We start from the raw sequence: 23,522 nt of genomic DNA on the forward strand, positions 1-23,522 counted from the left end.
AAATAGTTGAGCTGAGATACAGAGGTTGGGAATCGGTCATTTAATTATTAAACTCGATAACGAGTTTCAGTAAACAATGTGTCATAGCGCAGCTGTAAACTATCAGTAGTTAAATATTAATATTGTTAATTAAAGATAAAATGGCAAGAAACATCTAACTTGATATGACTGAGGTAAGATTCCATTGTAAGTAGTTTGTCCATTTATTCCAGCTCCTTTTAATTTTTATTTTAAAACTATACTATTTAATTTTTGCCTCTGAATGTTTTTTATTATTTTTTTATGCCAATAATACAATTTTATCTTGTGTAATAGAGACATTTTCGAAAATATTTTTAACAGATGACATCACTTTGTGTAATAAGACATACCTACAATGATTATTATTTTTTACTTTTTCTATGTTACTTATTTTACTATATAGACGTAATGGGTTTGGTATTTACAGAGCTTATCTTTATTTGCTAATCCCTTAACAGCTTTATACACTCGTTTATTGCAGTACTAACATTCTTTTATTGCACTATTTCCTGGTACTTTGTTTTTAAAACTTAAAACATTTATAAATAAATTATTGAGCATGAAATTGTCTGATAAATTTTCATTGCCACTGTATGCATCAAGTTTATACCCAGTGAATAATAATTTTAAATTCAATGCAAATTTACTTCAGGGGAATTCGGCGGAGTATTTTATTATCCTTATTTTTTTTTTTTATATACTGTATTATTACTGTTATTGTTATTATTGTTGATGATTCGCGACCTAGGTGAAGGGCCTGAATATTTCCCGTGATTGCGTCGATAAATTTGCATAGAATGTAGCGTTGCGAAATTTTTAACGTGCAATAATAATTCATAAGAACTGGGTAATCTTATTATTATTATTATTATTATTATTATTATTATTATTATTATTATTATTAGATTAATTTAATTTAAATTAATGAAGATCATATTTATAAAAATATATATTTAAATTTTAAATTGCAGTTATATTTCTTCTTTTTTCATTTTAAAAAAATTTTATGCATTTTTATTATTATTATCACTGTAGTTATAAATTATATTTCAAATTTCGTTCTCTAGATCACTAGGTAGTACCGTCTTTGTACGCATATTCACATCACAAAGTTCAACTGTAAAAACAAATATAAAGCGTTTCCCAGGTAACCGACTTATTTATCCTCATTACGTTTTTTGTGCGCTGTAAAGTGAACATCACATTTAAACATCTAATTAATTTAATTATTTTATTTAAAATAATTTATTCAGTTGACTATTTATAAAAAAAAAAAAAAAAAATTAGTTTTTATCTAATTTAAAAATGAGTAACAAACGTCAAGCTTTTAATAACTCTGATTTAGAGTTACTTCAAAAGAAATTGAAACTCTACCAAGAGCTTTTCAATTTAGAAAATAAAAATCAACCTGACAATGTTTCTGAGGGTGAATAATTATTTATTATTATTTTATTTTCTATTTGGGCAACCAAAATTAAATTTTTAATTTTGTTGTACCTTTTTTTTGTCGACTGGGTTAGAGTTAAAATACAGAGTTAGAATTTATTTAAAAATTATTTTTACTCTTTGCGTCAAGAGAAATTATTTATTGTTTCTACTTGATAGCTTCTCTTAACCTAGATCTTATGGTCTTGCAGACTCAAGTGATGACGACACTTCTAAAAGTGACATTGACTTGGAACCGGAAATTGATCCTTCCCTTAATAATGATCCCAAGGCATCAGTCGGGCTGCAAGATTCAAAGGCTCCTGAAGCTTCTACCCTCAGTGAACCTGTCCTTCAAATGTTGGGTTCTGAACAAAGATCCTTGAAGGACAAAAGTTTCAATTTTCATCCGGAACTTGTATCATGCTGGAAAGAGATCCTCTCATCGGGCATGAACAAGGAAGATAAGTCGAAAATGGATAACAAATACCCTAACAAAGGTAATTGTCCTCTCGTTGCTCCGATTCTCAACCCGGAGATGCTTCCGTTACTTAATAAGACGTCCAAATCGCGTGATAAATACTTGGCTAATCACCAAGATTTATGTGGAAAAAGTTTAGTTGCTCTTGGCACAGCTATTTGTCAGATCTTCAATGACAAAGAAGAAGAGCCTTTAGATAAACAAGACCTTTTACAACTTCTTTGCGATTCCAGCTCGATGATGTGTGAGCTAATGTTTCAATTGACTAAATCAAGACGTGCTCAATTATACCCTTGTGTAGATGAAAAAAGAAAATCTATATTGGAAGATTCACCCACAGACCAATTCTTGTTTGGTGAAAACTTAGCTAAAAAAATCAAGTCTGCTGTCGTAATAGAAAAAACTGGTCTTTCTATTAAAAATCAGAATTCTAAAAAGGAATTTTCAAAATCGAAAACTTATTTAAACTGGAAGAGCCCGTCTGCTCCACGCTCCAACCAGACGGGCTACAATCGTTCTTCATTCATGAGGAAATCAAATGCCTTCAAGAACGATCATTCGACGACTCGATCCCGCTCAGATAACCAACCCCCTCTTGCTCTACAAAACCAGACTCAGAACAAAAAGTAAAGGTGAGTCCTGTCGCTGGTCGCCTGAAATACTTCATACATGAATGGTCCAAAATCACAGCTGACCCTTTAATCATTGAAACTATTTCTGGATATAAAATTCCATTCGTTTCTGCTCCAACTCAGTCGTAAAAACCTCTTAATAGTCATCTTTCAGTAGAAGATCATGTCCTTATTCAGAAAGAAGTGGATGATCTTTTGACTATGGGGGCTATTCAGGAGTGTTATGAGGAAGATGGCGAATTTTTATCTAGCATTTTTCTTGTTCCTAAAAAAAATAAAAAAATGAGATTTATTCTTAACCTGAAAAAATTAAATAAATTCATAGACTTCTCATTTTAAAATGGAAGATTATCGAACAATTTTAAAATTAATATCTAGAGATTGTTTCATGGCCAATTTTGACCTACAAGATGCTTATTTTATGATTCCAGTACATAATGAATATTGGAAATATTTAAGATTCTTTTTTAATAATCATCTCTATGAATTTATTTGTTTACCTTTTGGATTGAGTACAGCCCCATGGATTTTTACAAAAGTTTGTAAGCCTATTATTAGTCATTTAAGAAGCTTACAGTTGTCATCAGTAGTTTATCTTGATGATTGGTGGATGGTAGGTGACTCATTTGAATCATGTCAAAAAAATATAAACATTTCAAAAAATTTTTTAGAGTCATTAGGATTTATAATAAATAAGTCTAAGAGTAATCTCATCCCATCTACATTATGTAAATTTCTAGGTTTTTTATTTGATTCACATCAAATGACAATTGCTCTAACAGACGAAAAAAGATCCAATATTTATGATTTAATTTTAAAATTTAAAAATCTCTCCTTTTGTACAATTAGAGAGTTTTCTCAATTTGTTGGTAATATTACGGCAGCTTGTCCAGCTGTTAACTATGGTTGGGTTCATTCAAAAGCATTCGAACAACAGCGTTACTTAGCTCTTAATAATTCTAACAATGATTATGATCAAAATATGCCTATTTCTTCTCATTTAATTAAAGAATTCGATTGGTGGTCTAATAATATATTTATATCAAAATGCCCTATTAGAAATTCCAACTTTAAAATAACTATTTACTCGGATGCATCATCAACAGGCTGGGGAGCTTCTTGTCATGGACAAATAGCTTATGGACACTGGAACTCGAGAGAAAAATCCTATCATATTAATTATTTAGAACTTTTAGCATCATTTAACAGATCAGGTTTGTGGGATTTTAGTAGTTCCAAATTGGAGTGGTCAGCCATGGTACCCTTTATGGTTATCTTTACTAGAATCAAAACCAATTATTTTCCAACCAGATGCTAATCTTCTTCTTTCTCCTTGTAGAACAATTCAACATCGTTTAGCCTCGAAACTATCCCTGATGGCAGCTCGACTATCCAACAGGCATTTCTAAGAAAAGGTTTAAGTAATGACTCTGTTAACATTTTGGTGAAATCTATTTCTGCTACAACACTTAAACAATACTCCAAACCAATAAGAGATTGGACATCTTACTGTATATCTGAAAATATTGACATTTTTAACCCAAATGAAGAAAAGGTTGTAGAATATTTAACATCAAAATTTAATAATGGAGTTCTAAGTATAGTTCTTTAAATACTATCCGCTCTCCTTTATCATTAATATGTGATAAAGATTTAGGAAAAAATTTTTTAATATCGAGACTATTGAAAGGTGCTTATAATATTCAATCTACTAGACCCAAATATGATAGGATTTATAGTTTAGATCCTGTTCTCGAAAAATTAGAAAATCTAAACCCACTTAATAATCTTAATTTACACCAATTAACAAAAAAATTAGTTGTTTTACTTGCAATAGTTTCTGCACATCGGGTCCAAACGATTTCTTTAATTAAAAGATCTAATATTCATAAAAGAAATGATGGCTATGAAATTGAAATCCCTGATAGGATTAAATCCTCTCGACAGGGTGCATTTCAGCCCCTTCTGATTATCCCAAAATTTAGTAATATTAACTTATGCGTAGCTTCGACATTACAACATTACCTAACTGTCACATCTACTATTATAAATAACAATGACTGTCTTTTTCTAACAATTAAAAAACCTTATAAAAAAGCATCAAAAGATACAATCAGTAGATGGATAAGATCCTTTTTAACTGAGTGTGAAGTTGGTGAAAACTATACTTCTCACAGTCTTAGACATGCGTCTACTTCAACTGCCTTAAGCAAAGGAGTTGATATAAATATTATTAAAAGTCTTGCAGGATGGTCTAATAAATCAAAAGTCTTTGAAAAATTTTATAACAGACCTATAATTAACAATAAGACCACGTTTGCGTCATCAATATTGTCTTAAGATTACTTATTATCTAACCATTTGTTTTACTTAATTTAAAAAAAAAAAAAAAATACACCTTTTCACAATTTCAATTTGTTATGATTAATTTAATTGTTCATTATTACTAATAAAAAAAAAAAAATTTTTATTTTCTTTTAATTGAACTTTACTGTTCCTTATTTAATATTTTACTTACATGCTACAGCTCTGAACATCTACCTAGTGATCTCGAGAACGAAATTTGAAATATAATTATGTAATCGAGCGAGGTCGCCGAAGGCGACCGAAGCTCGATTATAATTATATTGATGATTTCGTTCGAAGAGATCACTCCCACCCATCTTTCACCCTCCCAGTGATCTCTTCAAATAAAGCTTTAGCTAAACTGTAATGAGGATAAATAAGTCGGTTACCTGGGAAACGCTTTATATTTGTTTTTACAGTTGAACTTTGTGATGTGAATATGCGTACAAAGACGGTACTACCTAGTGATCTCTTCGAACGAAATCATCAATATAATTATAATCGAGCTTCGGTCGCCTTCGGCGACCTCGCTCGATTACATAATTTTATTATTATTATTATTACTATTATAAAAATTACATGAATTAACGTAAATAAATGTCTGCAGGAATCAATTGTTATCGACGATAGTAGTTCCGATGAGGAAACCGAGCTGCAATGCAAGTCAACAAAGTCAGTCGAGCACGAAGAAGAGGCTCGAGCGAGTGAACCTCTGACTAGCGGCAACCAGAGCGCAGAGTTGCCTCTTACTTGTCCTAACATTGAGGCAGTAACCAACGCCGCTTCTCCTGTTATTGTAGTCGACCAGGAGATTTATCAAGACTCACAGTCAGAGTCAGTGGCTTCTTCAACACCGTTGTCATACGAGACAGAATCAAACATCTCCGACTACGATAAACCACCTGTTGTTTCTCCACTCACCATGGAGTTTATTGATCCATCTATGTCTTTATCCAAATCTGTAAGTTTATTATTTTATATCCTCTCATGTTTAAATATTAAGAAGTTTATTAATTGCCTAAGAAGAAATACATAATGTGAATGAATTTATATGTTGATGTGTTTTATTGTTTAAGAAATTGATGCTTAACACGCAATCTTGGTGGAAATTCTTCCGATGTATGCTTTGAAGAGAATGTGTAATTTTTTTTATGATCTGTAAAAAATTATTTTAAAGAAGAAATATTCAATTTGGCCTTGAGCTCTTGTAGTAGTTTAATTTTATAACATTAATCACTAAACTAAATTGTTGGTCATGAAAGTATACTACTATCTTCAAGGCTACTGATTACAGTGAAATTCTTATTGAGTGATAGTAATATGTCTATTTTTAATAATTGGATTGATTATTGTATTATTAGATAATTTACGATCAAATATTGAAGATCAAAGATTACCGACTTAAAAAAATTAAATCAAATCAATAAAGTTACTTAATAACTTGAAAAAAAAAAATTAGATTAAATAATTTTTACTTGACGTAATCTTTAAAAAAAATTTTTTTTAATCTCTAAATAAAAAATATTGTTGTTTTTTATATTTTAAAAAATTAATTTAAATAAATATCTAGAATATTAATTTTGTACTTCTTCTTGCAGATATATCAACTGAATTTATCAAACGATGAAAAAATAGAAATAATATCACCTTTTCCTCTGGGGCCTCCAAGCAGTGTAGAACCACCAAAGGAAAAACCACCTCCACCACCAATAGATTATAGCGACGATGAAAATCAACCAACCGAGCCTTTAAAGCGATTAAACTCAACGCGTCGCATTAAAAAGGAGTTACGTACACGTCGATCCGATTTCTTGGGACTCGAAGGGGTATAAATAATTTATGTATTTTTAAATTTATAAATCGACATGATTATTGTGAAACAGCGAACTAAATAAATAATACATTGTGAGAATGAGAGTGTGATACAATAACTGATGTATTATTGTTAATCGACAGGTGGGTGACGATGAGCTCCACCTGGAAGTACCAAAACCGCTAGACATGACCGCGTTACTGGCTGAAGAGAGACGCATTGAGCAAATGAACCGGCGTTCTTACGACACCGACAGCAACTATGAGCAGGACTCTATCCACGATCGAGACTCGGGTGTGGGGCTCGGGCACGCCGAGGATTGGACCAAGCAAGCAGTGAGTCCAGACATGTCGCAGCACAGTCGTCAGAGTAGTGAACCCTTCGGTGCGAGTGTCACTTCCTCGGAAGAAGACGAGATTACCAAGAAAGAACGTGAAATCTTTGAAATGCTCGAGAAGGAAGAGCAGTGGCGTTACGGCAACGATCGTGAGCAGAACAGGTAGAATATTATTAACTCCCACGGTGGACATTTTACTTCTTAAATTATTATTATTATTATTATTCAATTTAATAACTATTATCTTCTTTTTGTTCATAATAATTTTCTGTACTTACTCTTTCTTCTTTTTTTCTTAAATATAAATATAATATATTTGCGCGTATCTCTTGCAGTATTGGTTTGGGTGCTCTGACTTTAGCCTCTAGCCCGGACGGCTCTTCTCTCAAATTGTAGATCAACTCTGGACTTTTTTTTTAGAATATATCTATTTCGTTAGTATTAATAAACGAACAAAAAATATTAAGTCTTTGCAATAATTATTTTCGTAGCTTTAGTGCCTTTTATTATTGTTATTATTAGCTCTTATTGGAATATTTTTTTTTCTGTGATAGTGAAGATAGAAATGTCACTGAAAATAGCTACTGTGTAATAATTATTAAAAAAATTATAAATGGTTTAAAAATGTTGATAATTATAATGAATAAAAAAAATGTTAAAAAAAATTAATATTTTTTAAATGTGTAATTTATTTTTTTTTTTTGTTTGCTATTTTCATAATCATTTTTTTCTTACTATTTTTGGGTAGCTGTAAATCTGAATATAAGTATATATGGATGAATAATTTATGGATAAAAAAGCATGTAAATAGCGTTTGAGAAAAAAAAAATACAAAAATAAAACAAAGAAGAACGAAATGTGTGAAAATATTTTGGGGGCACACAGCGACATTGGCGAAAAACTCGCGCATAAACTGCGAGAACTCGAGGAGGAGAAGATGCAGCTGGAGCGTGAACGAGCCCAGGAGTCAGTGGCGTTGCACCGTCAAGACGAGCCACTGCGTAAGACCGAGGAGATCCAGCCACGCATGCAGGAGGAAGATCTCTTGCGAAATCAACAACAACTACAACATCTTCACCATCATCAACAGCAACAGCAGGAAATAATTGTGATGCAGTCGGAAGTTATCCGCGAGGAGGAGATCGAGTTCAGGGAACAGGAGAAGTTGAGGTTTGACGTCGAGCGGCTGAAATTACACGAGGATATTTACGATCAGGAGCGAAGAAATGAAATTCGCCGGCAAGACGAAATGCACTTGAGGGCTATCGATCGTAAAATTCGTGAACCAGAGGTATTTATTATTAATTAATATTTTTATAATAATCTTCGACATTGTAACATGTTTTTTTATTTATAAATAATTTATTGTCTACAGCACACGGTAGTGAATGCAGTAATGTGTGATCACGATGACGAGTACGCGTCTGGGGTAAGTAACGTTTCCAACAATTGTATTTAATGGAATTTAATTAAAAATAAATGAAAAAACATCTAATTAATAATTAATCGTGTATATAAAATAAAATTATTGTATGTACAGGAAGTTCTGCGTGTTGAGCGAGAACTTTTGCAGTTGGAGCAGGAGGCGTTGAAACGTCAGCGCGCAAGCATAGTTTATCGAGAGCAAAAACAGCAGCAACTCGCTGAGCAGTGGCAGTCGTTGCAAAACGTTAATTACACTGGGAATATTGTCCACGCTACCTATCAGAACATCGATATGACTAATTACCGGTCCTCGATGCCTAATTTGCAGCTTCAAGAAAATCAACGTAGACGTCCGGCACCTCCGCCTATTCCACCGGCCAAGCCGTTGAGATTAATCGATCAACGGCAACGGGATATGACTATCAGGTAACAGGCAATAATAATAATAATAATAATAATAATAATAATAATAATAATAATAATAATAATAATGAGAAAAATTATAATAATAACAATAATAATGATAAAAGCAGTGGGAATGGAAGCAGAAGTATAAGTATAAATGTAAATGTTAATAATAGTAATAGAATTTCACGGGAAACAATCGAATTTTATTCCTGACATTTCCCTATTTAGCGTAGAATGTTCTCCTCCAGCGGAGTGTATCAGGAAGCCGTAGTATTGCACCCGTGCTATATGTATTCGCGTTTAATTTCCGGTCATTTCATCCATTCGGTTTTACAAGTGACTTGCATAACTAGACGACATCAACAAGTACTCGACGATGACATTACCGAGGGATAAAGAGCCAGGAAAAGTCACTGCGGTTAATTTAGCCAGCTTCCATTCTTGCTTATACAACACCTAGTGCTAACAACTTTAATTAACGATTGCTATTTATCAAATGCGCAGAAACAGTAGGATTCCATCAGCAGATTCGATTCCGCAGCAGGTGGATGCTACAATTCGTCACAGTGCCTCCGCAACCGCACTATCAACTCACGCTGGTCAGCAGATGACCAAGCAGACTCTCAATGCGCTGAGTGCAGTACCCAGGACTCGTATTGTTAAAAACGACCAGTGGGTCCAGCGGAGGAAGAGCGACGGCCCGCGAGTTATTAGTCAAGATTTAAATTACCAACATTGGCTTATTCAAGTGAGTTTTAATTTTAATTTTATTTTTATTAAAATTTAAATTTTAATAAATTCAATAGTTGTGCAATTAGCAATTATAAAAGAGTTTTACTAGTTACTTATTTTTATTACTGTGTATATTTATTATTAGGAGGCTGAACAGAGAAGAATTAATGAGAAAAACCAACGCTCACCCCCACAAAGAAAACCGCAGCAACACGTGACTGGAACTTCCGTATCTTACACTGCTTCAACAACTTCTTATAAATCTGAAGGGAAACCATTACCGGATTCTATAATTCAAACGCTTACTCAGAGAATACAAAATAGAGCACAAGAGAGACCTTTGCCTCTAAGACGAAGGTATTTATTCATTTATTTACTTATTATTTCATCAGGAAAATAATTTACAATGAAGGATAATTTTAAAATAAGTAAAAATATTTTCTCTTAAGGATCGATCACAGCGTTAGCCAGGAACACTTGCCCCAAGCGCATCACCAGCCGTCAGCCCATCTCGCTATGATGCATCAGAAAGCACATCAATCACCCGGAACATCGAGCGCGAACTCGCAGGAAAAATTGCTGAGTGTCAGTGGAAAGAAAAAATGTTCCCACTGCGGCGATGAATTAGGTATTATATATTATTAAATGGATATTAGATTTTATTACATAAAATTGTTGTTTATTGCTGACAACTAACAAGTAAGAGGAATAAAATTTTATTGACATGCTATTTATTATTTTTATTAGGACGAGGAGCTGCGATGATTATAGAAAGCTTGCGGCTATTCTATCACATGGAGTGCTTCAAATGTTGTGTGTGTCACGTGCGTCTCGGTGACGGGCTTATGGGGACGGACGTACGCGTTCGTAATCATAAACTTCATTGTCATAATTGCTACTCGAGCGACGACGGTAGTTATTAATTTTTCTATTTATTTTCATTTAATTATTTTATTTAAATAAATTTTATTTATTTATTTTTTTTTTGTTTTATTTCAGGCGTCAAGTTCAGTTGCGTGTAAAAATATTTTAATCCAATGAAATATTTGCCATTACTCTGATACGTCTGTGTAAATAAAAATAAAAATAAAAAAAAAACGAGTGTGCCACGAGGAGTCTAAGAGTTTAAAGTAGTTAAAATGTTAATTTAAAAATAGCCATATATCAACATCAAGCATCGTATCATATGGGTATTTAAAAATACAAATAAAAATAAATCTCCTTAGCTGTCACGTGTACATACAAGTGTGTATTTATGTAATTAAATTTTAAGCACTAGCGTTAATTTAATTAAAAAAATATTGAAATAATTATAAATGGCAAGTAGTGGAAGATATTAATTATATCAACATCTTGTTTTAATAATGTGTGTTGTGTAAATTATTGTATTATAGGATGTGTAATATTTATGAAATTAAGAAGCCTATACTACGTACTGTGTACTGTGTTCGAGCTAAGCCATCTCGTACAGCTTTTTAAAAATTAATTGGGCTTTTATAAACCTCAATTAATATAAATATATATTTTATTTTTTTGTTCATTTATATTATTTTATTATAATTTCTTTTTCTCTCAAAAAAAAAAAAAAAAAAAGTTTATTATTGTTTCCCTTTTAAATTTGTTATAAACATATAAATACATCTACATATGCATTTAAATAAACCTCTTATTAATTATAAATGTAAAAGAAATAAAATTACAATGGAAAATATGTAATATCTCTTCTGAACCGTTCAGCGAAACGGAGTACAGATAATCTACAATTTCAATTTATAAAATAAAAAAAAAAAAAAAGTACTATAATAAATTACTAGCGTCAGTAATTCCTTTAAGAATCATCATCACGTACTGTGAAATATTGTATAATATAATATAGTTTTATGTTATTGAAAAATGTAATTCATATTATCTTTTAAAATAAATGTTCATTATAATTAAAAAAAAAAATTCAAACATAAACGGCTATTTTATTATTAATGGGTATTTTATTTTATCCAATAAAATGCACTTTAGTAATCACATTCATTTTCAATAAATTTAAAAATCCCTCGATTGCAGGTACACCAGAATTACAGGGAGACTTAATAGCTGGTAAATTGATTCAGTAATTCAAATTTCCGTTACATAGCGACACTTATAATCATCTGAAATATTTTTAGGAAACTCATCTACCAAAGGGGACTAAAAATAGTCTACTTGAGAATCTTCCCAGTGTTTTATCAAAGAATAAAGGATCGATCATTGCTTACATTTAAGACAAGGTGACTAAATATTAATATAACATTATTTTTATCTTCACACCTAGTTTACTTTTCTTCTTACAATCTTCAGTTCTTAAAAGACTTTTCAATAACAGGTCAAACTCAAATAAACTGGGCATCAAACATAAAAAAGTCTTACGATCAATTGATCAATGATGTCATTTAAATAGATCATAGAATTTTAATTTTTTCCAGATAGTGCTATTAATAGAGTTACGCTTGTAGTACAGAGCATCGTACATAGTGTTAAACGGTGCAGAACGTTTCACATGTCCAGAGTGTGGGTGTCGGTCCATCGTCGATGGTTTATTCTACATTTACTCAGTCTCTCCTTCATCGTGAATCTTGTTGCGTCAATTCGCATGTGTTTATTATTTTTTAAGTAAAAATACATTTTTTAAAGATTTCAAAAAAATATAATTTAGTATGGTAGAATATAATAATAATAATAATAAAATACAATACAATGCAATGCAATGTGGATAATAACGTTATTTCTCACAGTGTAATATACACAGTAAATTTCGAACAGATCAGCAGAGCGTAAACTACCGCTAATCCTTGTTCATTGTTTTATCATTATTAATTTTATATATTTTATTTTTTAAAGTAAAATAAAATTGTGTATTTTTTATTTTTACTTACGTTTTATTCTTCCAGTTTTGTTGAGTAAATTTTATTATTAAAAAAAATGAGTTTGCGGTGGATCCAAGAAAATAAAGAAGCCCCAACATGCGACGAAGAGTCCAGTGATATTGATGACAGTGCTACTGATGACAGTTACGACACCGATAAAGATGAAATAGATAACGAGAATTCTCTAAATCAACCAAGGAATAAACGCAGCACTACCAGGCATCCAACCACAACGGTGACCTTTGAAAACGGGTTTGTATTTATATATATGTATATAGATCTGCAATGTACATACTATATTTATGGTTTGTACATCGGTAGATGAAATTAGATTATTAAATAATTTACCAGTGAATTTTCTCTAACGCACGTACCAATTTTAAATAATAATTGACCTATGACTCGTGGATAAGTCACGCGTAATCTAGTAATTGCAATTAATGACTGCCCGAGTGAAATCTACAGGTCAGAACCAATTGATGCATCTGCAAGCATATATGTGTGTGTGTTAGTCAATTTACATGTTAGATTTTAAATTATAAAAAATAATAATAACAGTGTGTAATTTAACTTTTAATTCTAGAGTTTTATGTAACGGAAAACGCATCGCTGACCTTAATAAAATAATTAAGTTACTCTTGTTCATAGAATGCCAGTCTATAAAACCAATCAAGAGGATAAATCATCGGCTTGCATACTCTGGGATCCCCGTAATTCTATTCAAAATCCAGCTTATAGATGTCGGCTAATTAAATTATTCTGTCGCACTGGGTACCATCTCACGGTCTCTCCCGCGGGATTTGTTCGAGGACAAAATAACATTAATGATCAAATTGGTACTGGATTTTTATCTGTTGAAAATAAAATAGTTATTAATTTTTATATTGAATTTTAATGATTAAAATTATTGACATTTATACTTACATTTAATAATTTTAATTCAACAATTAATTGAAATTTTTTTTTTTTTAATTATTTTCGTCTAAGTTTTAAACATTAATACTTTCACAATTTATAAATTATTTATTAAATTTCTAATAATAAATTTATTTGCACAGCATTGTTCAGTATTACGTCGGTATCATTTGGAGTAATACGGATACAAAATCCAGAAACTGGGCATTATTTAGCGTTCAACAAAAAAGGCCACCTTTATGGAGAGGTAATTTATTTATATAAATAAATAATAGAGCTAAGAGCTAAATTGAAAATAATTTAGAGTTTATTTTGCAGTTGAAAGAAAATAAAGATAATACCGAGTGGGAACAATGGAGTATTGGGTCTTACGAGGCCTTCAGGTCACTTAAATACTCCGCTGAAGGATGGTGGATTGGAGTTAAGAAGAATGGACATCCTAAATCAGGCCCGAAAACAGCCTGGGGACAAAGAGCCATTCAGTTTACCGTAATTGGGTACAATTAATAAAAAAAAAAAATAAATAAATAAATGAAATACATTTATATACAATATTAATTGATTTAATTAATTCAAAATTGAATTAAAGAGATTTATTTTAAAACGTGATGTTTAACAGTGGAATAATAGTTATAGTTTTTCAGTTACTTTTTTTTTTTATTTATTTTTTGGAATTGTGCAGTCACTTTGTGCCCATGAGCATTATTAAACATTTTGACAAGTTTATCTTTTACATTGTTATCATATTAAATAAAAAATAATTACTGATTGCGTGTCACATCAATAGCGGCAAAGAAAACACGCGAACGTAACAGTTATTTTTAATAATAATTATTTTTTTTTTTTTTTATTAGTTTATTAATCTAATAAATTTTAGTTATTATTATATATATTTAGATAGTACTTTCTATGTATAAGAATTATTTCATAAACATATTTATCTAATATAACTTTGTTCCTTTTTTTGTCCATTTCTGTACACCAATTACACAGCAGTACATTCTTTCAATTGAAGTACCTTAAGCAAAGCTCGTGCTCGGAGATTTAATCTCCGTTCAATTTTTTTTTTTATTTATAATTATAAATATTTATTTTCTTACATTACTAAAAATAAATAAAAGAAAATTTTTTTAAAAAACAAGCATAAATAATAGCTAATTATTAATTACAATTTTCAAATACTTCAATTGATTACTAGCTCGTAATAAAATACGTATTAAGCTCTCAAGCACACTTGGCAGTAAAAAATGTGGAAAACATTTAATTGCAATTTTATTCTTTGGTGATCAAGCGTTAGATTGGTCGAGCTCAAAGACAAATTTCTTTCTTTTTTTTTTTAAATACAATAAAAATAAATCAATTATTAAAACCAATAAAACTTATATAACCAATACTCGAGTGCTTATCTTTCTACTATCCGATTATTAAAAAATAAGATAATTTGATTAAAAAAAAATATTCATCGTTATTGCATTATAAAAATCATGGCCGACTAGTTTAACCAGTATTCGATAAATAATATAATTATAATTTTTATTTTTATAATTATTATTATTATCTACCATTTAAAACTCATTTATAAAATGAAATCTTACTTCTTTTTAGTCTTGGGACTAGTAGATTGAAATACACTCGATGCAGACATTAAATTTTCAATATACTGTCCCAATACTTGATTTTCACTTCTTAATTTTAAATTTTCTTCTTTAACACTGTCTACCCTCTGTGACAAATCTGTAAGTAAAAATTTCTTTTATTATTACATAAAATTTGCAATTGTTATTAAATTTAAAACTAAATTATTATTTAATACCCTTGTGAGACCGATTTTGAAATGATATTTCTGGTGACAATAGTAACTATGTTGAATAATTTTTTTTTTTTTTTTTTTAAAGATAAATACCATAATTTATCTTTTACTATCTGCTCTTCCCCACCCAGTTCCTACAATTATTTGTTACAACTTAAAATTTATCTTTTTCTGCTCCCTTCATCATCATGTAATGTAATCTTCCTTGATTAAATTTATTTAAATGAATTTAATACTGTTTATTCTATATTTGTATGAATATTGCCGTTTGGCATTAAATAAATAAAAAAATAATTGTCGAGTGGCGTTTAAATAAATAAATAAATAAATTCAATTACCATCTAATGTATTTTGGAGTTCAAGAACTTGAGCTATTAATCTTGCTTTTTCTTCTTGTTCATCAGGACTAACATCGGGATCTAAACCTAAAATTATAAATAATTATAAAAAATAAAATAAGTAAAATGTCAAGATAAAAATAAAAAGTAAAAAATCAATAATTAGACCATAATAATAAATATTTACTGTTTGGACTACAGCTGCCATTGGTAAACGTTGATGGAATTGAATCCATACTGTGTCCTCTACCAAATGGATCTGACATGTGCGTTTCGTTATCCGGAACGTCTTCTTCAGGAATAATTACTGCAAACAATGTTAATAAATAAAAAATTAATAAATTACTTAAATAATACAATGTGTGTATGGAATATATTAATCTAGGTCATGAAAATGACAGCAAGTGTATGGTAATGTTGTTTACCTTGTGGGTCGTCATCAGCAAGTGGGATGCTGCTCATGTCATCTTGGAGCTTGGCGTTTGAAATCATTGACGCAGACATTTTTCTTCTCACCCAAGTTTATTGTAAGGAAACTGATAAATAATTAACGAACAATAAAAAAAAAAGCGTACGCACAATGCTCGTCTGCTCGTCTGCGAGGTATGATGACAAGTTTATCGATTGGAAGGCTTTACTTTTTTTATTTCACTTTCTATTTATTTTTTAACTTTTTCTTCTTATTATTTTATTGCTTAGGTATTTAATTATCACGAAAAATGAGATTATCAATGCAACTATCGTGAATTTTTAAAAACTAATCGATTAAATGATAAATGATTGTCGAGAAAATTAAAAAATACTCAGATTGAGAACTAATATGACGCATCGGTCATGTTTCTCTGTCATCGCCATCTGTTTAGCTTCTTCGCTCACGAGGGCGCCACGTGAACTTTTTTAAAAATTCTTCGTTTATCTGAAACTATTTTTCCAAATTCCGTTGACATTTTTTGTTAAAATTTTACAGATACAAATACCTTACACTTCATTAACAATAACTTGCTTAACTCATATTTATTAAACTAAAATGTTTATTGTAATACTTATCAACAAGATTATCTTCAATTTAATTTCTGATAGTAAGTTGTTTGTAATAAATAGACATAATATATTTTTTAAAGTTGATTGTCCGGTGATGTAACCAATATTATGATTAAAATTAATTTAGCAGATATTTGATAGTTTTAAGAATTTATTTATTAAATAAATTATGTCAAAAAAAATTGACGTACAGAAATTTTAATAAATTAAAAATGCAATTTTTTAAAAATAATTTTATAGAGCAAATCTTTTTGTTAAATAAAATTATAAAATTGTCAAGTGACAGTTAACTTGAATGTCATCCATAGTTTATTAGTTAAAAAATTTCTAAAAATTGTCAGATGTCTCTCAATTTCAGTACCACCATTTTTTATTATTTTTAAAAATCTCCACCACAAATTAAATCACAATAATTTTATAATTAGGTATAATAATTTTTGCAGGAAACCAGATAGCAATTTTCTTGACAGTGGGAAATCACAACTCTTGATTAAGACAAGAGATAATCATGTACATTTGTTATATTACATTGCTATAAAACCAAGTGTTACGTCTGCCGGCGGTTAGTCAATCGATCATTGATGATACAATTGAACGATGACTTGTGGTAAGATAAATAACAATTAATATTAACAATAAAATTAATATAGTTTTGATCCTTAACTCAGCAGACATTTAAAAATTTTTTTTTATTAATTAAATTAGAACCAAAAAAATATTAAAAAAAAATTGCAATTATATTTTTCAAAATCTTCAGATGTCTGTTACATTTATTTTCATATCTAGTTATTTGATTTCAGCCAAAGTGATACTTTTACTGGTGATGGGTAGTGCAATTGCTTCCCAAGAAGTTTATAATGCAGCGGATACTCTCACCCGAGTAGTCGCTAGATCAAAGAATGCAATATTTGAAATCAGTATTAAAAACAACCAAGTTGTGCTTAATTCTACCAAGAATGGTAATTAAGTTATTGATAAATTACTGTAATTAATATAATTAATATAAAAAATTTTCGCAGATGGTTCTCAAATGCGCATCGAGATGTATGTTGACGAACCAACACTATCAAGCAAATCACTGAGCTTAAAAGAATGCGCCCAGTTTTCAACATGCATTTCCAGCGGAAATAAAACACACACTAAAATCAACGTGGTGCCGACCCAGGAGTTTGTAACCATCAGTCGTTTCTTGCCAACACCCAGGGGCCGCTTAACAGATTGCATTTCTCTGAGAGATGACACTCAATGGATTGGAGGTCCGCAGCACAGATACCAGCATTGGCCGGTGCAGCACAAGTACTTTGAAGAAGAGCCATATATTCCAAGCCATCCAACCAATATGGGTATCGCGGAGAGATACTGGCTGTCGAGCAGAGGATTTTCTGTCAGAGTTTTCAACTACGTTCCGCTCTTTATTGACCAAAACAACATTAAGAACAAGTACTTGTGCTTCATTGCCCAAAACAAGGCGCCTTACTTTGAGAATACCTCACCGACGCTGACATATGAGATTGCTTGGCAAAACAATTCGAGACTGGCTCATGAATCCGTGGTGACTCGTCATCTTGGAAGACCTTCGGGATATCCGGATGTAAGAATGATCCAACACCCCATTTGGTCCACCTGGGCCCGCTACAAAGTCAACGTCAGTGAGAAGGTTGTGACTGCTTTTGCTGATGAGATTCTGAAAAACAAGTTCAACAATAGTCAGCTTGAAATTGACGACAACTGGGAAACCTGTTACGGCTCGGCAGTCTTTAACTCTGTTAAATTTCCCAACGTTACGCGATTGACCCAGTCGCTGAAAAAAAAAGGATTCCGAGTGACTTTGTGGATCCATCCGTTCATTAACAAAAATTGTAACCCAGCTTACTCGGAAGCTTTGAAAAATGGATACTTTGTTAAAAATCAGAGTGGAAATGTTCTGATGGATTGGTGGCAAAGTAGTAAGTATTTTTAATAATAGTACTTATAAATAATATTAATAGTAATAAGTCCGTATTTAGTGTAATAATAAATAATAAGTATATAAAGAAACTTTTGATAATGATTTGTGATTAGATATATTATTAATCTTCAGCAAACAACGGAGCGTCAACGATCGACTTTACAAATCCAAAAGCCGTTACTTGGTGGGTCGCAAGATTAAAAGCATTGCAGAAACTCGGAATTGACAGCTTTAAATTCGATGCCGGTGAAGGTACCTGGTTACCACAGATTGCAAACTTGACCGGCCCAATTGATCTAAATCCTGCTATGTTCACGAAAAAGTATATCAATGCATTGGCTGCAAATTTTGACAGAGTTATCGAAGCTCGAGTTGCCTGGGCAACCCAAGATCTTCCTATTTTCATTCGTATGATCGACAAAGACTCTCGATGGACTTGGAACAATGGATTGCCGACATTGATAACTACTCTCTTTCAAATGAACATGGCTGGGTACGGAATGGTACTTCCTGACATGATTGGTGGTAATGGATACTTGAATGGAATGTTGAATGGCACAGTACTTCCCTCGAAAGAATTGTTCATCAGGTGGCTTCAGTGCAATATCTTTATGCCTTCACTGCAGTATTCTTTCGTACCTTGGGACTATGATGCGAAAGTAATTTAATTTATTTATTTTAAAATATTTTTTTTGTTATTTAAATATTGGTTTAATTAATAAATATGTTTTCAGACAATCAACATCTCCAGAAAGTTTACAGACTTGCATGCTAAAATAACACCGAGTATTGTAAAAGCTATGCAAGCTGCTGTCAAAACTGGAGCCCCAGTAAATCCTCCCATATGGTGGGTTGATCCTGATAATCAAGAAGCTCACAAAATCAATGATGGTAATTAGAATTTATTTAATTTATTAAAAATTAAGTATTTATTAGAAAATTTTTCAAGATTTAATTAAAAATTTTAATTTCATGTAAAAAAAAAATAATTAAACTTTTGTTTAATAGAATACTTACTGGGAGAAGAATTTCTTGTAGCCCCAGTAATCACAGAAAATACGATAGTCCGTGATATTTACCTACCTAAAGGAAATTGGAAAGACGGAAATAACAACCGAACATACAGAGGACCAATGTGGATCAAAGACTACCCGGCGCCAATTGACGTTCTACCGTACTTCACAAAATCAGCTTAGATAGCAAAAATCGGAAATAAAAATTTTTTAAATTCATTTTATTTAAATATAATTATAAAAAAATATAATTTAGCTATTGACAAGAAGAGATCTTATTTCTGTATTGAGCTTAACTATAATGTCATCGTCAATAGTATAACTTTTAGTTTTAAGTAAGGCATCCCGTTCATCGATGAGCTTTCGCAGTTGTTCATTGTGCGCTGTCGAAAGAGCCGAATGGCTCTTGTTTAAATTGGTCTGCAGCTTCGAATTAAATGTAGGTAGAAACGATTTTTCGGGACTGAGTAGAGTATAAGAACGTTTTGGTCTTATAACGTCAATTTCTTTTTGAATTTGTTCCAGCAGTATTTTGTCGTTGTTCAAAGCTGCCGAGTCTGCGTGAAGTATTTCTTCCAAACTAAAACAAAAAATTATCATAAAAAATAATTATCATTAAAAATCTTTTTTTCAAGTACCAGTAATTAACTGTACATACTTAATATTTTTCAACTCCTCTTTATTATTTTTAATTTGTACTTCAATAGCTTGTCGGTGCTCCATCTTCATCTTGTGAATTTCTCTAACAGCTTTGCCCCATAGTTCTTTGAAAAATGATTTGCTTTTTTGTGCGCTATTCAACTTACGCTCAAGGTCTTTGATATCCTGCAACAAGTTTTCTGTTTGATCCTGCATCATTGGACTCTTTTTACAAGCACTGAGTTCTTCATTTTGTTTCTCTATGATAACTTCAAGTTTAGCATTCTCAGCCTTTATCAATTCAAGTTGCACTAGTAAACTTTGTTTCTGGTTTTCTAATTGTGTGAGCTTTAATTTTAAATCCTGTAGCACCTTTTGTGAGTTATTATTAAATTCCTGAAGCTTTTTATCATACGCCCGCTTCAATTCCTCATTAGCTTTAATTAGTCGCGCCTCTTTCTCTAAGCTTTGGAGTTTACGCGCGCGTAAGTCGTCAGAAACTGAAGTTAATTTATTCGCCAATGTTTTACATTGCTCGACACTCTCATTTAATTGAGCTTCCAGCGATTCTCTGTGCTTTTGCCACTCTTCGCTCAAACGATTTAAATGACGTTCCTCCTTGCGCTTCAGCTCCAATTTAAATATTTCCTGCTGTCGTACCTTCCAACTTTCCAGCTCGTCGACAATTTTATACGCAAGACTGTCATCGAGAATCGGTGGTCCCAAATTTTCGTCTCTTGATCGCTTGTTCGTTTGATAATAGGGGCCGTGATCCTCCAAGTACATCGCGACATTAATAAACCCTATTTCATTCAAGCCATTGTCAAACAGAGGCGCTTCGTATTGGCAATCTAATGCCACTTGATTGTCGAATAACCGGCAGACATCCAGTACCGATTGGCCAATACAAATTTTTTCCGGCTTATTTCCATCACAGACACTAACTTTAGGCGGAAATGATAATAATAAATGGCGTATTTCTTCGGAGGCAGATATAAAGTGTAATTTACATCCGATATCTTGCAATCGTAATTCATCACCCGATATTGCTGGCATTTTGGGATAAACTGTTGACATTATCTCGGCTTTAGGATGATGAAAACGAAACTCAATATTATCAATAGACATTCCAGATCTCAATTTAATACTGTTCAACATGATATGTAAGCAATAACAATGATATGCGCTGACATTTTTCCCACTATCTTTTTTATTGCACATATATGTATGCTCAAGTCGTCTCTGAGCTAAATCAGCTGAGGGATAACGATCCACTTTATTGGTGCAGCTGTTTATATTATGGATTTCACACGCGCATTTGTGATAATCACCAGCAGGATATCGATGACACTCGATATCTGATGGTTTTTGTACCTAGAATAATAAAAATTAATTATTTTTTAATTATACATATTAATATTAATATTACTTGATAATATAAACAAGTATTTACCGTGTGATCAGAAAAATAAGCTCTTTTATAAACTTCAGTCAAATAATTTTGTGAGCTTGTTGATTTAGATCCTAAATATTGCAACTTCAATTGAATATTAACAATCGGTTTATCTTCAACACTAAAAGTTTCATCCTTATTTTCTAAATTTTTTAACAAACAATGCTCATACAACACGGTACATCCATTGTCAGAGTTTCTTAAAAATTCTTCAATGTTATCAGTAGGTACCAGAGACCTCAGATCTACTTCCGATTGACCTAAGACACTTTCACGATGCTTCAGCAACATCAGCAAATAAGGTTTATATTGCAAATAATTTTTAAATACTCTCAACGAGCTTCTTATCCGAATAACTATTTTTTCTTCTAACGAAAACGACTGTTGACTATTTACAAATGGCTTGGATTGGATTTGCGTCTCAAATACGTGATACCAAAGTGTAAAAGACTTGTCGGTATCAGCTTTGAAGGGCTTGTCTTTCAGACAATTCAAATTGGCAACTGTTTCGGTAATTATACTAAAAGTAAATATATCACGACATTCATTTATAGAACCCAGCTGTATCAGACGCTCTTCACTAATAAGATAAGGAGTTGGCAGAATTTGTTCGTCTTTTTTCTCAGAGTCATTGCCTATTGATATTGACTCCCGTTCACCTATTGTTAATGACAACAAAAATTCGGGCTTATCGGCTTTTATGTCACTTCTTGCGCCCATTAATTTAAGCCATGTTGTCTTTATACCACCCTCATATCCTCTAGGAAGTATTTGTGCTGTTCTTAGGCTTAATAAAAAATATCCTAGTTTGTCTTTTGTTCCATTTTCTCGGTACTCAAAAAATTCAATTTTTAGAGGATCTTGGGCTGAGCGCATCCTACAAAAAAAGCAAGTAAATAAATGAAAATTAATTTAGCAGTCATTTAATAATTTTAAGAATTTTTTTAACAAATAAATTATTGCAAAAAAAAATTAAATTAAAAAGTTTCACATGTAAAAATTAATAAAAATGACAAGTGAAAATTTTTAGAAGTATTTTTTAATTGTAATTAATTTATTAAAAAAATTTTTAAAATTAACAGCTGACTGCTAACTTCAGTATTATTAAAAATTATAAACTTACTTTCTTAAAGTACTTTTGTTTGCCTCCCAAACTAGATTTATCATGTACTGAGGACATGGCTCAGGATCAATGAAATCAGTCTCCAATGACAAGCCATTCAAAGTAGCTACTATACATGTTGGATTATTAATTTTGTCAAAGCCTCTTCCTAAAAACAAAATCAACAATCAGCTTGATAAAAATAATTTTACGTAAACAATATCAATTTCCCGCCATTTAAAAACAGAGGTTACGGTTACCAATAAAAAGAAATAAATACCTTCTTTCAAATTCAGTACAACCTGTACCTCGGGTCCAGTTAGCTGATCCATCGTAACACATCACGTAAAAATAAATAAATAAAAATAAAAATATTAAATAAAACAGTAACAACCAAATATCTCTACATAGAAGTTCGTATGTCAAATAAATAATAAATGTCAACTAGTTCGCTGTCATGGAAACGTCGTACCCGGTAACTAACTTCATTTATTTATTGTTGTCATTTTTCGTCTAAATACTTTCAGTTGTAACTCGGCTTGGAACTGTCAAAATTAATCTAAAATAAAAATTACCAAGTTAATATCCAAAATTATTGCCAATAAAAAATAAATAAAAGTGTCTTACTTGGAAAATAAATATTTTTAAAAATAAAATCCACCCGCCGTGTAAAGGCGAATACTTAACAAAAAACAGCTGTCGCTGTTTTTGGGCGCCCTCTGGAGCGACATTTAATGCATTTAATC

General features: G+C 31.3%; 5 protein-coding genes and 2 long non-coding RNA genes across 12 annotated transcripts in view; 3 read left to right on the forward strand and 4 right to left on the reverse strand.

Moving 5' to 3' along the window:
* Window positions 1–10,718, forward strand: part of Smash (smallish) — a 69,067-nt gene extending 58,349 nt beyond the window's left edge. For all 4 annotated transcript variants that reach the window (XM_074239204.1, XM_074239203.1, XM_074239206.1 and 1 more), the window contains 11 exons: window positions 5,513–5,866; window positions 6,504–6,731; window positions 6,862–7,217; window positions 7,941–8,346; window positions 8,431–8,484; window positions 8,596–8,906; window positions 9,393–9,636; window positions 9,766–9,977; window positions 10,070–10,248; window positions 10,368–10,532; window positions 10,620–10,718. In XM_074239204.1, the coding sequence (XP_074095305.1) occupies window positions 5,513–5,866; window positions 6,504–6,731; window positions 6,862–7,217; window positions 7,941–8,346; window positions 8,431–8,484; window positions 8,596–8,906; window positions 9,393–9,636; window positions 9,766–9,977; window positions 10,070–10,248; window positions 10,368–10,532; window positions 10,620–10,642 (2,532 nt within the window). In that variant the 3' untranslated portion in view covers window positions 10,643–10,718. The remainder of the gene's footprint in view (window positions 1–5,512; window positions 5,867–6,503; window positions 6,732–6,861; window positions 7,218–7,940; window positions 8,347–8,430; window positions 8,485–8,595; window positions 8,907–9,392; window positions 9,637–9,765; window positions 9,978–10,069; window positions 10,249–10,367; window positions 10,533–10,619) is intronic.
* Window positions 193–5,505, reverse strand: LOC141524997 (uncharacterized). 2 transcript variants are annotated; one of them, XR_012478777.1, is made up of 4 exons: window positions 3,060–5,505; window positions 1,937–2,824; window positions 1,638–1,814; window positions 193–1,206 (listed from the first exon to the last, which is right to left on the reverse strand). It is a non-coding gene; the product is annotated as an uncharacterized LOC141524997 (long non-coding RNA). The 2 variants fall into 2 exon arrangements; XR_012478776.1 differs by having other exon boundaries at window positions 1,937–5,502.
* Window positions 10,719–12,089: 1,371 nt separating the features above from the next.
* Window positions 12,090–13,552, reverse strand: LOC141524998 (uncharacterized). Of its 2 annotated transcripts, XR_012478779.1 has the most exons (5): window positions 13,442–13,552; window positions 13,132–13,368; window positions 12,892–13,002; window positions 12,527–12,757; window positions 12,090–12,225 (listed from the first exon to the last, which is right to left on the reverse strand). It is a non-coding gene; the product is annotated as an uncharacterized LOC141524998 (long non-coding RNA). The 2 variants fall into 2 exon arrangements; XR_012478778.1 differs by lacking the exon at window positions 13,442–13,552 and having other exon boundaries at window positions 12,892–13,153.
* LOC141524993 (fibroblast growth factor 1) lies at window positions 12,573–15,106 on the forward strand. Its single transcript, XM_074239233.1, has 4 exons — window positions 12,573–12,769; window positions 13,166–13,353; window positions 13,576–13,679; window positions 13,751–15,106. Exons 1-4 carry the CDS (start codon window positions 12,573–12,575, stop codon window positions 13,937–13,939), a joined length of 678 nt encoding a protein of 225 aa, XP_074095334.1. The 3' UTR covers window positions 13,940–15,106.
* On the reverse strand, window positions 13,755–16,605 carry LOC141524994 (uncharacterized). The gene is made up of 5 exons (XM_074239234.1): window positions 16,006–16,605; window positions 15,768–15,887; window positions 15,581–15,667; window positions 15,028–15,166; window positions 13,755–13,893 (listed from the first exon to the last, which is right to left on the reverse strand). The coding sequence occupies exons 1-5, from the start codon at window positions 16,082–16,084 to the stop codon at window positions 13,872–13,874; spliced, it is 447 nt and encodes a 148-aa protein (XP_074095335.1). The 5' UTR covers window positions 16,085–16,605; the 3' UTR covers window positions 13,755–13,871.
* Window positions 16,606–17,068: 463 nt separating this feature from the next.
* On the forward strand, window positions 17,069–19,851 carry LOC141524988 (myogenesis-regulating glycosidase-like). Its single transcript, XM_074239218.1, has 6 exons — window positions 17,069–17,228; window positions 17,422–17,580; window positions 17,641–18,567; window positions 18,702–19,228; window positions 19,304–19,460; window positions 19,578–19,851. The coding sequence occupies exons 1-6, from the start codon at window positions 17,219–17,221 to the stop codon at window positions 19,763–19,765; spliced, it is 1,968 nt and encodes a 655-aa protein (XP_074095319.1). The 5' UTR covers window positions 17,069–17,218; the 3' UTR covers window positions 19,766–19,851.
* Window positions 19,835–23,519, reverse strand: Rha (rha). The gene is made up of 6 exons (XM_074239217.1): window positions 23,404–23,519; window positions 23,057–23,335; window positions 22,798–22,945; window positions 21,675–22,551; window positions 20,241–21,595; window positions 19,835–20,162 (listed from the first exon to the last, which is right to left on the reverse strand). Exons 2-6 carry the CDS (start codon window positions 23,106–23,108, stop codon window positions 19,835–19,837), a joined length of 2,760 nt encoding a protein of 919 aa, XP_074095318.1. The 5' UTR covers window positions 23,109–23,335; window positions 23,404–23,519.
* Window positions 23,520–23,522: the final 3 nt, after the last annotated feature.

Source organism: Cotesia typhae, unplaced genomic scaffold (genome assembly GCF_013202065.1).
Source record: "Cotesia typhae breed Kobodo isofemale line unplaced genomic scaffold, CoteBio_Ctyphae contig_23, whole genome shotgun sequence".
Classification (NCBI taxonomy): domain Eukaryota; kingdom Metazoa; phylum Arthropoda; class Insecta; order Hymenoptera; family Braconidae; genus Cotesia; species Cotesia typhae.